We start from the raw sequence: 16260 nt of genomic DNA, 5'->3' as shown, positions 1-16260 counted from the left end.
CCGCTCCACACAGCAGACTGACAGCAAGACGCAAGGCTGTTACCAAAATGCTGGGCCAAACCAGACGGCATCACTCCCTGACCTGGGCAGGTGCTCAACATTCAAGGAAACACTGAAGACGTTCTCGAGTTGCGATCTTTCAGAGGAATTTTCCCTGTGACTTAGGAAAATGTCCCCATGACATGCTGGTGCAGACTGACTCTCCCAGCTCCCCACACGCAGGTGGAAACCTCGCCACCACTGTGGGGCAGGGCTCCAGGCTTGCATTCGCTCGGAGCTGCTTCCATGAACTGGAACACTTTACATGATTTCACATAAGTCGCTTGAAGGACTCTTTCTAGAATTACGCATCATGTAACGGAGCTTTTATTTAAGAGCGACAGATGCTGACTGATCTGATCTGCCAGCTTTACCTACTACACACACGCCACATCCAACATGCACTCAGGAACTCCACAATTTAATGGCGATCCTGTGTTTGCTTAGATGCTTTCAAACATCTGATTTCCTCACCCAAAGCTCCAGGTGGCTCTTTACAAGAATGTGCTCCATCTTGCCCCATCTATTCAGCGGCTGCAAGTGTGACTGACCTGGGGGGGCCAAGTTACTCCCAAGTCTCCTGAATGTCCAAGCTCAACAGATGTGACACTTCACAAGTAACAGAAGACAGTGCTTCACGAGTAATGACAATAGCATACTCTTTATCTTACCAGTGCTTGCACGGGACGAGAGACGCTCAAAACAAACCTTTCTCTCTCTATGTATGTATGTATATATATATATATATATATATATATATATATACACACACACACACACACATATATTTCTGGTGTGTGTACATACACACACAACTTACAAATATGTATTATGTTCTGCTGAGAAATACTCCCAAAATAAAATTAAAATAAGAAAGACAGGGACTTCCCTGGTGGTCCAGTCATTAAGAATCTACCTTCCAATGCAGGAGACGCAGGTTTGATCCCTGGTCGGGGAACTGAGATCCCTCATGCCGCGGAGCAACTAAGCCCGTGCGCTCTGGACCCGCGCGCCACAACTAGAGAGCCCGCAGGCCACAACTAAAACCCGACGCAGCCAAATAAGTAAATAAATAAATATTAAAAAAAAAAAAGATAAAGTACCAAAGATCATATGGAAACCTTGTACTTACACGGAAACCCTATTTTGAAATGCTTTAATTAGAATAAGGTCTTATGACACTATGCTTTTTACCACTGACCTCTGGTGGTACGTAAAAGCAAACGAAAAACAAAAATAAAATACAGTTGACCCTTAACCAGCATAGGTTTGAACTGCACGGGTCCACTGAGACATGGGTTTTTTTTCAGTAAATACGTAGTACAGTACTACATGGTCCGAGGTTAGTTGAATCCCTGGACGTAGAACCACAGATACGGAAGAACCATGGATATGAAGGACCAACTCTAAGTTATACTGGGATTTTTGACTGTGCAAACGGTTGGCACCCCTAACCCCCATGTTATCCAAGGGTCAACTGTACTCTTCTTAAAATTTTACAAAAAAAATTAGAAACATTAGGAAAAGACCTAATACTATAATCTTCTGCTTTGGTATAATGCTATTTATTTGAAACAAATTACACTGAATGAAAATTCTGCATTAAAATTCCCTTAGAGGATCAAAGAGGTGATAAAGCAATAAGCCTCTTAACGAGAGATTTTTTTTTTCTTTCAAATTTACAGTATCAGAAAAAAACCAGCAAGCTGATTGATTTGAAGCGCTCCTTCTTCCCGAGCACTTTCAAAATCCACCAACAAATACCTCTTGACACCAGGCCCTAATATGTACGGCATATTAGTGCAAAGACGAATCAAGTTAAAGTGCTGTCCTCAAGGTCTCGGTCTAGTTAGGGAGGCAAATCACAGGTAAATAAAAGTTGTCCAAGGCACTATACATAATAAATAACTGGTGCAGCAAATAATTGCTATTCAAACTGAAAACATGGAAAAAATACGCTCCAAGATGGTGAGAAAAACCTTCCTCTAAATTTTAGAAAAAATGAACTTGAGTTGGAGCTAAAAAGATGAAAGGATTCAGATAAGCAAGAAAGAGGATGGGAAAAAGTATTCTACAACAGTTCTCAAAGTGGGGTCCCTTAGGCCCCTTCTGGGATCTACTATTTTTATGATAACACTAAGACACGCTTTGTCTTTATAACCATTGTTATGTTGATTTTTCACAGGCTACCAGACATGTGGTATCAAAACAGACTGAACGCAGGCACAGACCTGAGAGGCCAGCTGTCTTCTATTAAGCCAGACATTAAAGAGATTTGCAAAAATACAGAGCAATGCCATTTTTTTCAGTGAACTTTTGTAAATAGTTTTCTCATAAAAAGACTCTATTTATGTTAACGTGTAATGGGTGTGTTATTATTAGATGAATTAATGCATATTTAAAAATTTTCAATTTTAGTTTCTAATATGAAACCAGAAAGCTACAGCCCACCTAGATCAGAGCTCTTCGGGACCCTCATGAATTCTGACGTCCCTTTTGTTTGAGCTGCACTGCTCTTCTCACGAACACGTGCCAGGCGTGATTCGCAAGCAAATGTACATGCTCTGTGGAGGGATCCTTCTAGAGCAGTGGCTGCAACACGGGGCCATTTTGCCCTCCAGGAGACACTGGGCAACGTCGAGAGGCACTTTTGCTTGTCACCACTGGAGGGGATGGGGAGCTACTGGCATCTAGTGGGGCTGACCAAGGATGCTGGGGAACATGCACAAGACCACAGGGCAGCCCCACAGGGAACACCTGGCCACGGTGTTGAGGGTGGGCTGCCGCTCAAGGGCAGCGGTGTCACCCGTGGGAGACACTCAGGGCCTACCAAGCGTCCAGCGTGTAGCGCAGGGCAGGAGTGGGCGCCAGAGAGGGGGCGGCTCAGGGAAGCCTCACTCCCCTGAGAACGGTGAGCTCGCGGCACCTCCGGACCCCAAGTTCTTCCAGTCAGCAGCTGACTGTCCTCTGCAGAGCCATCCTTCCTGAACACCGGGGCTCTAAGCAAAGATGATGCGGACTGACTGGAAGGGTGGCAATTAAAAGCAGGGAACTCCCATTTCCTATAAAATAATCACGTAAGAATTTCAAAAAAGTTTTTTTTTTTTTTTTTTTAGCTGCATGGCATGTGGGATCTTAGTTCCCCGACCAGGGATCGAACCTGTACCCCCCGCAGTGGAAGCACGGAGTCAACCACTGGACTGCCAGGGAAGTCCCATCAAAAAAGTTTTTAAAGTACTATTACTTTGGTCCTCTCTGCGTTTCACTGGAGTCCAGTTTAGGGTTGTACTGGAAAAAGTCGGGGAGAGAACGATGGAAAAAGTGGCACGGGAGGCCCCCACTGAGAGCCTGAGCTCAGAATTCAGCCTCCAGACAGAGGCTTTTGGTGTTTGGGGAGAGGAGTCGGGGACTCTCTTCTCGGGAGGGGACAGTCACGGCTGCCTCCCCAGAAAACCCACACAGCAACACCACTTCCTCGTCCTCCTCCAACTCACTCAGCTTAAAACGCCTGCTACAGAGTCACGTGACTGGAGAGTCAAAAAATGTTTCATGGAAAGGTGTCTTTCATAAAAACGTTATTCCTGTTAACATGTAACGGGTGTTACTGTTATTACTAGATGAATTAATAAATATTTCTAAAATTTCAGTTTAAATTTCTAAGACACAACTCCACCACCGACACTGATGAGACCCCAGCAAGCCTGGCTCCCTGTCTCTGGAACCCTGGGGGCAAGGGGCAGGGGAATGTAAACAGACAGGTCATCAAGAGAAAGAAAAGTTATCACTAAAGGTGGAAGGGGTCAAAATAAGCTAACAAGCTGGAGAGAGGATTGTTCAGCTTTCCTTTCAGCAACAGATATTATGTAAGAGTTGCTGTAGAGACTTTCAAACAAAACTAAGCTGAAGCAGGATAAGTAAGATACACAACTGGAGAACAACACTCGAACGACCTTTAATGTGCTTACAACGAATCAATTTACAAAAAGCACAAACACTTTTTAAAACGTAACTTTGGACACAGTACACAAATTAAAATAACGATATCAAAAACCACGGTTGCATGGTCTGATCCTCTAAAATGGACTTTAGGAAACTGAGCAATTTACTAGGATTCTAAATGTTCATCCAATGAGCCTAGCTATGTTTCTACAGATTTGAATGTTGCACTGAGAACAGCTGCTCAAAGATGAGTTCCCTCTCCACAGTTTTCCAAGGTCAAGTTACCTGTGAGCCCATTTGCATCCTCACTCCCTAAAAGTTTGCTATGAAATAAACCGGCAGGATGTATTGGGTGGAAACTGATTCCCAGGACACGTATGGATAAGCAAATCAAACATTAAACATTCTATTTGAAAGAGAAAAAAGGCAAAGAAAGATGTTCCAATACACATCGTTCAAGGAATAGGAGTTTCTACCAAAAGACAAAAGTTGCGCGGCAGCAGTTACGACTTTTAATGGTATTCTGTTACATGGGAAGACACATCCTGCCAGATATCTTGCAGGGAAAACTTTCAAGAGAGGTCACGCCTAATCTATCCCATATACTTCAAAATGGCCAAACCTGAAACTCACCAAGTCGTTTTAGGGAAGAGGAAATAGGGCCACAGAAGTTAGGTGCCATCATTTATGGCCATCAGGAGTCAGCATTTTATTCACTAAGCCCCTGGCTGAAGCACTCTATCCTTTACTACAGGACTTCTTGCTAAAAACCCACGCCATCACACATCCCCGTGTTCTAACCACAAAGTGGTCTGCAATGTTAGCCACCTGCTCCTTTGTTTTCCTTGAGGCCAGATTATCACCGGCCAGGACTTCTGTATAAGGATCTTCCCCACACTTGAAGTGGTGTATTAATTAAGTCAACCGCAGGCCAAGTTCTTTAACGTTTTCTCTGTTGGGATTACTTCTCTGCCCCGGACGAGCACCTGCTCTGCACCTCTCGGGCTGGGCAGCCCTGGATGTGCTAACTGTCCTAACAGAGGGGTGTCCACAGGGTAACCTGAGCCAACGCTGACTGTGAAGGTGATGTGACATCAGAAAGGTGTGAAAAGCAGCGTAGGAACTGCAGACCTATGTGAACGGTTCAGGTTAAAATATTCGAGTTCAGAGTAGTATCAACAGACAGGAGAGGAAGAGAGTGTGTGTAATGGTCTAATTCACCTGCGTGAGCCCATCACACTTGGTAAGGGGGTGGGACTAGAAATGAAGACCAGAGAGGAACACTGAGGTGGGAGAGACAGCAATGGAAAAGCAATGGTCAACTCCAAGTTCAGAGGAACGGAAATGCCTCAATTTGTGCTCCTGCAAAATATACACAGTGATCTGCCAACTGTCATGTTAATATGCCATGTTGCCTCTGGGATCCTTAGGAGGAAGTAGTGAAGGGCCCAACATTTCAGTATTTTTCAGTGGTAATTTCAAGCTCTGTAGCTCCAGCTCTTAGACAGTAGCGCTAGAAAAAATACAAAAAGACAAGTGGGGCATCACACTCAAGACACTGCAGGCCACACCTCAAGAATCTTAAGCAACTGACCGTCTAAGAACCCAATCCACCTTAAACACACATTTTACTTATCAGTGGCTTTGGTATCTTTGAGTTACTGAGAGGTTTTCTTCAGATTCAAACTTAACATTTTCCCATCCTTACAGCCAGGTTCTTTCCACTAAAACAGGAATAAATGAAACATACACACTGATTTTTGTGTGTGTGACACGAACAGTGAGAGACAGGTATGTGAGCAAGAAAGGTTTGGGGGAGCACTAGGAAGTCTAAGCAGTTTTAATGCAAGATCAATAAACCAAAAAAGGGAAAAGAAAAGGCATACACCCTTGCGCAGCAACTAAATTTCATTTAAATCAATTTAGTCAAAAGAGTGACAGGGAAGTAATCAAGTCAAATGCAAGAATGCCACAGTAAAACTTGATTGCCTGCTATAAAGAAAGGGCAGGGAAAGATTGGCACAAAAATATTGATATTTAAGGAGCCTTTCGGATTTCCGTTTTTTGTTTTGGGGAGGGCAACAGATTTGCTGGAATAAACCACCTTCTGAAGAGGAGGGAGGCTTAGAATGTACCAAATGATAAGGAAAAGATAACCTGGGGCTTAAAAAAAAAAAAAAAAAAAAAAAGGCTACTGCAGATAATGGTCCGTTAACTTATTTGCCAGACAGAATTGAACTCTATTCTAATTTGGCTTATAGGAAAGGGTCTGACACTTGTAAATTACTGTCATCTGTGATAAGACTAAGGACTTCAACAATCCAGCTCTGGAGAACTATGACACCAAATTAAGCAGCTTCTCTGCTACCAGTGATTCAAAAGGGCCTATTAGCTCTGCCTGGGTCCATGCAGCTCCTGGACCCGTAGCCCAAGGTGCTCCAGTTCAACAACTAGTCACAGGGAAGAAAAGGCAAAGCCAAGTGCTGGCTCTGCAAATGCTATCAAAGCACAATCCCACCAGGTAGACACAATCCTCATGGAGCATCCCAGCTGTTTCCTCAATGAGCCCAAAGGCAAGAAGCAAAAGTGGTCAGAATTGGCCACTACAGACAAAGAAAAAAAATGTGAAAGATGATAGAAGATTGTACAAAAATAGCGAAACCAGATAAACCAAAATATACCAACACTGTTGGGGAAAGAGGCTAAGGGGATCAGACATCAACAGAGAAAAGCACAGGGCACGAGCAGCAGAGACTACATCCAGGAAAGCAAGGGTGACAGGAGAAGGAGGTTGAGCTGCTGACAGACAGACCCAGCCCCTTGTAAAGGAAGAGGGAGGATGGGAAAACTAATAGGAACTTGAACAACTCCAGTATGAGAGAGCCCCTGAAACCAGTCTCCACAGGAGGGCTGCTAGATTTGAGATTGGGGGGTGGGGGATGAACGTAAAAATACCAGCTGCACAGATACACACAATTTTCATTAAAACATTCACATTTCCCCAAAGACGAATAATACAAACTCAAATAACTAAAATGGAGGATTATGAAAGACACTAGAAAAAAATCTCATACAGGGAAACATTTTAGAAGAAAACATTTTAGGTTTTCTCACCCTCATTTTTTCTACCCTAAGTTAAAAGGTGTTCATGAAAAAATGGAAAGTGAATATTTAAGAATAGTTACCTCTGATTCTATTATGTCTTGTCCTTCTTTTGAACTTTTTCCACTTTTCCCTGCTTTTGGTGATTCCTGGGAAACATCAAGCAGAATCAATTAGGCTTCTCAATTTTTAGACTGCTAAACATCAGATAAACCAAAATGCAGTTTTACAAATATTTATACAATTTAACAATGACTTTTGATAGTTTTAATCAATACCATCAAGAAATTCTACATCATATGGTTTAGAGATACGATATTGTGATGCGACACCCACCCACCCAAATTCAGATTCTCCTTGTTTTCTTCGTCTGCATTATCTGGCACTGACAACTTTAAGGAGAAACACGTAAACCCACATTTATACAGTGCTCTCAGCATCTTGAAAGATCCACACCACATCCCTTTTTTTCCTTCCCACCCTAAACCCTGGGAGCGAGGATTTCTGGGGTGATTCTGAAACGCTACAGAGCTCCACCTGAAGCAAAAACATACCCCCCCCCCCCCGCCCAGATGCAAACGCAGCACACTCACATGCATCGCCGCCGCCGCCACCCAGGATAATAATAGTATTTCAGAGCCCCAGAGTGTCCCTCCGGAAGGCAGACGATTCTTCCTAAGCCTTAAGCGGTGTCCGTTCGCTGCCCATCTCCCCGGACGGGGGTCCCTGATAGGCGCCTGCACCCTCACCCCTGGAGCCCCTGCCCAGGCAACTGCGAGGCTGGGTCAACCACCTGCGCGGCCCCACCTGCCACCTCACGGCCACCGCGCGCGCTGCCCCGGGGCGGGCACCCACGCCGCCCCCCACCTCGGCCGCCACCAGGGCCATCAGGACCCCCGTCCCGGCCTGGGCTCCGCGGCCCCGGCGCGACCCGCCGTCCCCCGCCCCCACCCCGGGAGCGGGCAGAGGGCGCCCCCGCGCTCGCAGTACCCCTGAGCCCCGCCGGGCCCCGCTCCCGGGCAGTTCCCCGCCGCCCTCCGCGCGGTCCCTTGCCCTCCCCGCCCGGCCCGTCCAGCGGCCCGGGACCCGACTCACTTTCTCCTTCTTGTTTTTATTCGGCATGGCTGGTGCGGACCACCGCCGCCGCTCCCGCCGCCTGCCCCCCGCAGCAGCAGCTCCCCCGCCCCGGCCGTCGCGCCCCTCCGGCCGCCGCCGCCGCCGCCGCCCGGGGACTGAGTCGTTCGCTCGCTCACGGTTCCCCTTTCCCAGGCTCGCGGCGGCGGCGGCGGCGGCGGCGGCGGCGGCGGCGGCGGCGGCGGCGGCGGCGGCGGCGGCGGCGGCGGCGGCGGCGGCGGCGGCGTCTCTCCGCCCCTCCCCCGGCCCGGCCCTCTTCTCCCCCTCCCCCCCAGCCCTCTGCCCCGCCCCGCCCCTAGCCCGCGGTCCCGCCCCTGAACCGCCCGCACCGCCCCCGCGCCGGCCCCGCCCCACCGCCCTCCAGGCGACCCGCCATTGGCCGAGGCGCCCTCACGTGCCCTAACGCTCTCCTGTATCCCCGCCCCTGCGCGGCCTCGTCTCCACTGCCGCGCTCCGGCTAGACTCGGTCTCACGCGGGGCGGCGGCGGCCGGGTGAGCCGAGCCGAGTTGGAGGAGGGAGCCTGGAGCTGCAAACTGAGGCGACAGACCGGGGACCGCTGTGGAGGTTCGGGACGGAGAGAGCAGGGGGCAAGTGAGGCGTGGAACAGGCACGTTTGAAACGGATGGCTACAACTTCTGCAGCCGGCGGGGCGCGAACGGCGACCTCTGGCCTCGTCCCCTCGCCGCCGCGGCGCTCGCCGAGCTTGAAAGTGCCCGATAGCGGCTGAAAAGGCCAGTCACCCACGCGAGCGGCGGTTTCACGGGTTCCCGCTAGGCCCCACCTACTGAGGCTGCCCCGCCTCCTCCTCCGTCGGCCCCGCCCCCGATGTCCGGCCCGCCCTGCGAGGCCCGCCTCCGCCTTGTTGGCCCCGCCCCGCAGATCAGGCTCCAGCTTCGCCAATGGGATTTTATTTTCTTCTTTAATTTGGTTTGATCATAAGCCATGTGAGGAAACCTCTGCATCATGACCAGGAGTCACGTGATTTCCTTCGCCTCGCTCATAGCTCTGGGGAGATGAGTTTTCCAAGGAAAGAAGGCTAACTTTTGGATACACTACTTCCACAGTCTGTCTAGTGCAGAAATACATTAGGTGTTAAGACTCCAAGAGTGAGCGGATTTCACGTGCGGGAAGCATTGGTGTCGCACCCGTGATGATTAGGTGCTGAGTCTTAACTGGGCACTTAGAAACCACTGTGTTCTCTTAGGCCCCAGTTTTCACTCTTGAAAGGCGCCAGGCAAAGCAGTTCGATTATTCTGTGTGGCTCTGCCATGGGAAAGCTAAAAGAAGAAAAAAAAGATCTAAAGTGAGTAGTGTCGTGAGAGGTCCTGAAAGTAAGTTGTGCCTGCAGGTGTCTGAATGTGTGCTTTTAGAAGAATATCCTCAGGTAAACTGCACAGGCTCAGACAGCTGTTTTTGCAGAAGAAACGGTTTTTGATTAGTCTTTTAAGTGGGTTAATAGTTTCTCCAAAACAAATAGTGAAAAAAAGTGGGGGGCGGGGGTGGGGGTAGAGCAATGCCTCTAGTTAATACCATTTCGTTTTTAAAATAAAATATATGCTGACAATTTAATAAACCCAATATAAGTCTGTATCAAAAAGGATAATTCTGAAACTATTCGTTTATGACCATGGAGCTCTAAGGGGGCTCAGGGGCTTCCCCGAGACAAGTTTATGCCACCAGTATCCATTCATTCAACAAACATTTGTTGGACGCCCACTGTGTGCAAAGCACAGTGCACGGGATTCTGTGGTGAGCAAGGCACGACCCTTGTCCTCAAGCACTCCACGTCCTTGGGGTGGAAACAAGAAAGTCAGCAATCACAAGACGTGACGTGTGACATGACAAGTCTACAAGGTCTGGAGTGAGAGTGGTCTGGCTCGTAAGCGTGAAAGAACACAGGAGTATTCTGTTATGGCCGGAGTTGAGAGTGAAGGAACGAAGACTTCCGATTAAGACTAGTACTCCTTGGCGAGGAATTGGACTTTGTTTTTGACTGTAGTTCGGGGTCACTGAAGGATACTAAGCTGGGGAGTGATTTGCTCATTGTTCTTTAGAAGGCACTGTGGCAGGAATGTTGGGGGAGGGGAACAACCAGGATCTAATTATGGTCCAGATGCCTGCCAGCGAGGCATCTCTATGGCAATAACAGGGGGAAGGATCAGAAATACACTGGAGGCCGACTTGCTCAGGTGGGAGAGCCAGAATCGAAGATAAAAGGCTGATGCCCGAGTTTGTAGTTTGGGCAACGTCGTGATGAGGAAGGGCCACGAGTGGAAAGCAGGCTTTTGAGGGAATGTGATTTCAGTTTGGGGACATGTTGAGTTTGAGTTGCATCTGCAACATGCCAGTAGGGGTGTCTTAGTTGGCAAATGGAGATGCAGATCTGACACTCAGAGTGTCCGTGCATGTCAGGGTACGTATTTATCAGGTCGGTTTGAGTTCGAGGGAAAGTATAGGGCGAGATACCAGAAAAACTGCCTAGTTACCACCCAATGACCTTGACACCATAGCTACCAGAGAAATTGGAATCAACACCATCACCTGGCACATGTGTTCCTTAATGGCCACTGAACTGGTTTTCGTTTGTCCACATTAGAGAGGGCCATCCCATAGCCAGTGTTAGCCAACAGTTAGTTATAGAATGTTCACAGGGGACCCTGGGTACCGTGCAGTGTCCTGGCTGCTGTGGCATTTACAGGAACGCTAAAGGTAGATGTAGCTCCTGCTCCCAAAAGAAGGGATTCAAAATAAGCTGTCAAAGGGACATAGAGATGCTGTGCATGCGTTCACACTCAGCGTTTGTGCATGTGTGTTGTGAGTGTGTGCACGTGTGCCTGAGGGTTACCTCTTCTGAGATGCCCCACCTTCCGCGTTCATAAAGACACTGCCCATACTACACAGAACCCCTTTTCTTTAGACACCCCCGGCCCTTCTGGAACACTTTTCTGAGATGGCCCCTGGTAACCTAGAAATGCTTTTTCCACATCCGGCTTCTCTGTACAGTGGATTGCTTCATTTGTGCCCCTGAGGTCTCTCTCAGGCTCAGAGAGGTCCCAGAGGACTTAGGTCCTTGGCTGCACTGCAGTCGTCAGCCATAGGGCCGCAGAGTCCTGCCGGGTAGGCTGGTGCAGAAAAGCAGGGCAGAGAGAAGATGGCTCCTGACCCGGAATCGGCCGTGGTGCCCCTTTGTGCGTCCACCCTCAGGAGTTCTTCCCACTCTCTCACCTTCAAAGACGTCTGTGACACAGGGGCCCCACCCTCACCATCTCCTCTGAGGCTGGTCTCGCCTTGGTCCTGCCTGCCACGCTGCTGCTTTGGCCTCCCTGACCCAGAGCTCCCTCTGTCGGCTCTCTGGACATCAGCCTGAGTTTCTTTTTTTTTTTTTAATTTTTATTTTATTTATTTATTTTATGGCTGTGTTGGGTTTTCGTTTCTGTGCGAGGGCTTTCTCTAGTTGTGGCAAGTGGGGGCCACTCTTCATCGCGGTGCGCGGGCCTCTCACTGTCGCGGCCTCTCCTGTTGCGGAGCAGAGGCTCCAGACGCGCAGGCTCAGCAGTTGTGGCTCACAGGCCCAGTTGCTCCACGGCATGTGGGATCTTCCCAGACCAGGGCTCGAACCCGTGTCCTCTGCATTGGCAGGCAGATTCTCAACCACTGCGCCACCAGGGAAACCCCAGCCTGAGTTTCTTCATGTCCTTGCCCTTCTGGGCTCTCTGGGCATTGAGGTGGTCTTGCATACTTGGGCTTTCGGCTGAGCTTCCTGGGGGAGTGATCACGTCACAGGCATTCTGTGTTTCCCAGGGTCTAGTGTTTGTTGAAGAGACTGATTCCCCTGCTTCTGTGGTTTGGCCCATAGTCTCAGACTGTCGTACAACCTCCCACTGCCTCTCTTTGCGTGTTGTCTCCCCTTCAGCCTGGGGTATGCTTACAGGCCCTCTACTCTGTCCACTAGGTTCCCAGCCCGTGCTCCTCCCCTCTCCTGGCAAGGGCTGCCCATGGCCTGGGCTGGACAGCAACTTCAAGGCTATCCCCCAGGCCTTCCCCACCCTAGGAGTTCAACTCATTTACTCCCTTACCGTTTCCTCACTTCATTTCCACAGAATTGTCATTAAACACTCATTTCTTGTTGAATTTGGATCTGTTTATCCATGCACTACAAATTTGCCTGCAGATTTGGGGTTGAGGGGCGGGAAATCAATTTCAGTCAGATTACACTAAAATGAAATATCCGTGTGGCGTGCTGACCACAGAGCCTGGCACATAACAAGCACTCCGTTTAGTTGCCACCAAGGAGACAGTGATTTGATATGAGGTGCTATTCAGTTCTGAGGATCCAAGGAAACCCCCAAAGTCACCAACTTAAGGCCCAAGGGCACCCAGAGTATTCCGTTAGACTAAGAAAAGCCTCTTACTTAGCCCCTGAAGAGCTTTGATAAGTGCCATGGGCCAGTTGGTCCCACCAGCTGGGAATAAATACCACCCAGTTCTGCAAGGCATGCCTGGAGAACTTTCCCCACGGAAGCCAAAAGGTGAGATATTTATGAAGATTCTAAAAACTTAAAGTTTTGTAGATTGCTCTAAAACAATCTATGAAAGTCATAAAAAGTTCTAAAAGTACTTTAATAAATTTCACAACTAGTATCGAAGAAAAATGGGCAAACAACACAAAATATTTCATTTTCATGTAAATACAATCCCTTTCTTTTTTCCTCCTAAGTCCCTAAGTCCAGTGGAGGAGATAAGACGGGACAGAAATAACCGGAGGTGGAGCGAGAAGAACACTGTAAGAGCATTAGAGACCCAGGATTAGGAGGTTTCAGAGAATGGAGGGGTGACGGGCACAGAAAGCTTGCAGGAAGGCAAGGCGTTGGTGAATAGCTGCAACGTGCTCAGTGCTGAATTTGAGCTCTTATCCTAAGTTTGGGGTTACTGGCTTTAACAGGAAGGAAAGAGATGGCCCTGTCAAGAAGGTCTAACTAGAAGTAAATGAATGAAGGATCTATGTATTGAGGCAGGCAGGGGCCAAGCAAAGGACTGAGAGAGAGCAAAGCACGGCTGGGGTGATGGCTTGGGAGCCGACCCCATTCCTATGCCTGCCTGGGCAGAGGGAGGCCGTGGTGCTCCCAGAGCCTGCCAGAGTCACTGACGGAGCCCTGTGTGCAGGGAGGGAGGCAGGGAGAGGGCCAGGGAACCAGTGATGTGTTCCTTGGATGTCCCGTTCCAGGGCATGGAGCAGGGCAAAGAAGGGTGTGTGTGTGTGTGCTTGGGGAGCTGGCGCTCTGGAGGGGCCTTAAGTGGGCAATAACCTTGTATTGCAGAGGAATGGGAGATTTGGAATCAGAAGACTCAGGTTTATGTGTAGACTCCATGTGATCTTGGCTCAGACCCTCTAAACCAATGGTTCTCAAAAGGGGGTGATTCTGCCCCCCAGGGGACATCTGGCAATGTCTGTAGACATTTTTGGTTGTCACAACTGGGTGGGGGGTGGGTGCTACTGGAATCTAGTGGTTAGAAGCCAGGGATGCTGCTAAACATCCTACAGTGAGCAGGGCAGCCCCACAAAAAAGAATCCTCCTGCCCCAAACGTCAACACTGCCACGATGGAGAAACCACGGTCTACACCCACATATGACGGATATGATGCAACCTGCCCTGCTCCCTCCATGGTTACTGTGAGCACCACAGGAGATAATGGGCTGAAACTGTGTCTACAGACTTCATTTAAGAAGAAATTCTCCATCTGAACAGAACTCTACAGTTTGCTGAATGTACTTACACACACACACATTGTTGCCATCTTTCTGCCCTTTACGTAGAGAAACAGAAAACCTCAACTGTGCCTTAGAGAGATGAGAGCAACACCATGTCTAGTGAGCAAAATTCCCTTCTAGGTAATGACTCTGTCCTGGGAGACCTGAAAAGACTGCCTTTCTGCACAAACTGTGATAATTCGCTCACAGGCAATGACTCCGTCTTGGGAGACCCGAAAAGACTGCCTTTCTGAATGAACCGTGATCCAAGTTTTAACTGAGAGGTAACGAGACTGACTTTGAAAACAATTTTTTAAATTGTAAAATACACATAACATAAAATTTACTGTGTTAACTGTTTTAAAATTACCGTTCAGTACTGTTAAGTATACTCACATCCTCACATCCAGAGTTTTTTCACCTTGCAAAACTGAAACAACTTCCCATTTTTCCCTCCCCCCAGTCCCTGGCAAGCACCGTTCTACTTTCTGTTTCTATGAATTTGGCCACTGTGGTTACTTCATATAAGTGTAATCACACAGTAGTTGTCCTTGCGTGACTGGCTTATTTTACGTATAACATCCTCAAGGTTCATCCATGTTGTAGTATGTGCCGGAACTTCCTTCCTTTTTAAAGCTGAATAATAGTTCATTGTATGGATATACCACGTTTTGTTTATTCATTTATCCCTTGATGGACACTTGGATTGCTTCCACCTCTTGGCTATTGTGAATAAGGCTCTTATGAACATGGGTGTGTAAATATTTCTTTGAGACCCTGCTTTCAATTCTTTTGGATATATACCCAGAAGTGGACTTGCTGGATCACATGGTAATTCTACTTTTAATTTTTTGAGGAACTGCCGTACTTTTACCATCGAGGCTGCACCATCTTATATTCCCACCAGCAGTGCACAAGGGCTCCAATTTTTCCACATCTTCACCAGCACTTGTTTTTTTCCTTTTTTTTTTTTTTAAAAAATTTTTTATTTATTATTTATTTTTGGCTGCGTTGGGTCTTCGTTTCTGTGCGAGGGCTTTCTCTAGTTGCGGCGAGCGGAGGGCACTCTTCATCGCGGTGCGCGGGCCTCTCACTGTCGCGGCCTCTCTTGTTGCGGAGCACAGGCTCCAGACGCGCAGGCTCAGTAGTTGTGGCTCACGGGCCCAGTTGCTCCGCGGCATGTGGGATCTTCCCAGACCAGGGCTCGAACCCGTGTCCCCTGCATTGGCAGGCGGATTCTCAACCACTGCGCCACCAGGGAAGCCCCGTTTTTTTCCTTTTTGATAGTAGGCAACCTAACTGGTGCGAGGTGATATCTCACTGTGGTTTTGATTTGAATTTCCCTAATTATTAGTGATGCTCAGCATCTTTTCGTATGCTTATTGGCTATTTGTATATCCTCTTTGGAAAAATATCTAGTCAAGGGCATTTTTCAATCAGGTTGTTTGTTTCCTTGTTGTTGAGTTGTAGGAGTTCCTTATATAGTCTGGATATGAACCCCTTATGGATATGATTTGAAAATATTTTCTCCCATTCTATAGGTTGCCTTTTCACTCTGTTGTGTCGTTTGATGCACAGAAATTTTAAATTTTGATGTAATCCAATTTATGCATTTTTTGTTGTTGTTGTTGCCTGTGCTTTTGGTGTCATGTTCAAGGGATTATTGACAAATCCAGTGTCATGAAGCTTTTCCCCTATGATTCATTCTGAGAGCTTTATTGTTTTAGCTCTCTTATGTTTAGATCTTTGATCCATTTTGAGTTAATTTTTGTATATGGTGTAAGGTAAGTGTCCTACTGCATTCTTTTGCATGTGGATATCCAGTTTTCCCACAACCATTTTTTGAAGAGATTGTCCTTCCCCCATGAATGGTCTTGGCACTCTTGTTGAAAATCATTTGACCATATATGTGAGGGGTTATTTCTGGGTTTTCTATTCTATTCTGTTGTTCTATATGTCTGTCTTTATGCCAGTACCATAATGTTTTGATTACTGTAGCTTTGTACTATGTTTTGAAATTAGGACATGTGAGACCTCCAACTTTGTTCTCCTTTTTCAAGATTGCTTTGGATTGCTCAGGATTTCTTGAGATTCCATATGAATTTTAAGGTGGATTTTTGTATTTCTTCAAAATATGCCATTGGGATTTTGATAGGGATTGCATTAAGTCTGCAGATTGCTTTGGGTAGTTTTGACGTCTTCACACTATTATGCATTCCAATTCATGAACACAGGATGTCTTTCAATATATTTGTGTCTTCTTTTATTTCTTTCAACAATGTTTTGTAGTTTCTA

The 16260-nt window shown here is 47.5% G+C and overlaps 1 protein-coding gene across 5 annotated transcripts in view; it reads right to left on the bottom strand.

Moving 5' to 3' along the window:
* PPP2R5C (protein phosphatase 2 regulatory subunit B'gamma) overlaps positions 1 to 8288 on the bottom strand; it is a 133245-nt gene extending 124957 nt beyond the window's left edge. For 3 of the 5 annotated variants that reach the window (XM_061181268.1, XM_061181273.1, XM_061181271.1), the window contains exons 1-2: positions 8176 to 8286; positions 7164 to 7229 (exon numbers count right to left, since the gene is read on the bottom strand). In XM_061181268.1, the coding sequence (XP_061037251.1) occupies positions 7164 to 7229; positions 8176 to 8202 (93 nt within the window). In that variant the 5' untranslated portion in view covers positions 8203 to 8286. Of the gene's footprint in view, positions 1 to 7163; positions 7230 to 7673; positions 7884 to 8175 lie in introns of those variants that run through there. The other 2 variants (XM_061181266.1, XM_061181267.1) reach the window with 2 other exon arrangements.
* Positions 8289 to 16260: the final 7972 nt, after the last annotated feature.

Source organism: Eubalaena glacialis, chromosome 2 (assembly GCF_028564815.1).
Source record: "Eubalaena glacialis isolate mEubGla1 chromosome 2, mEubGla1.1.hap2.+ XY, whole genome shotgun sequence".
Taxonomy (NCBI): Eukaryota; Metazoa; Chordata; class Mammalia; order Artiodactyla; family Balaenidae; genus Eubalaena; species Eubalaena glacialis.
Note: the sequence above shows the minus strand (reverse complement) of the source record. Positions and strands in the feature narration are given on the sequence as shown.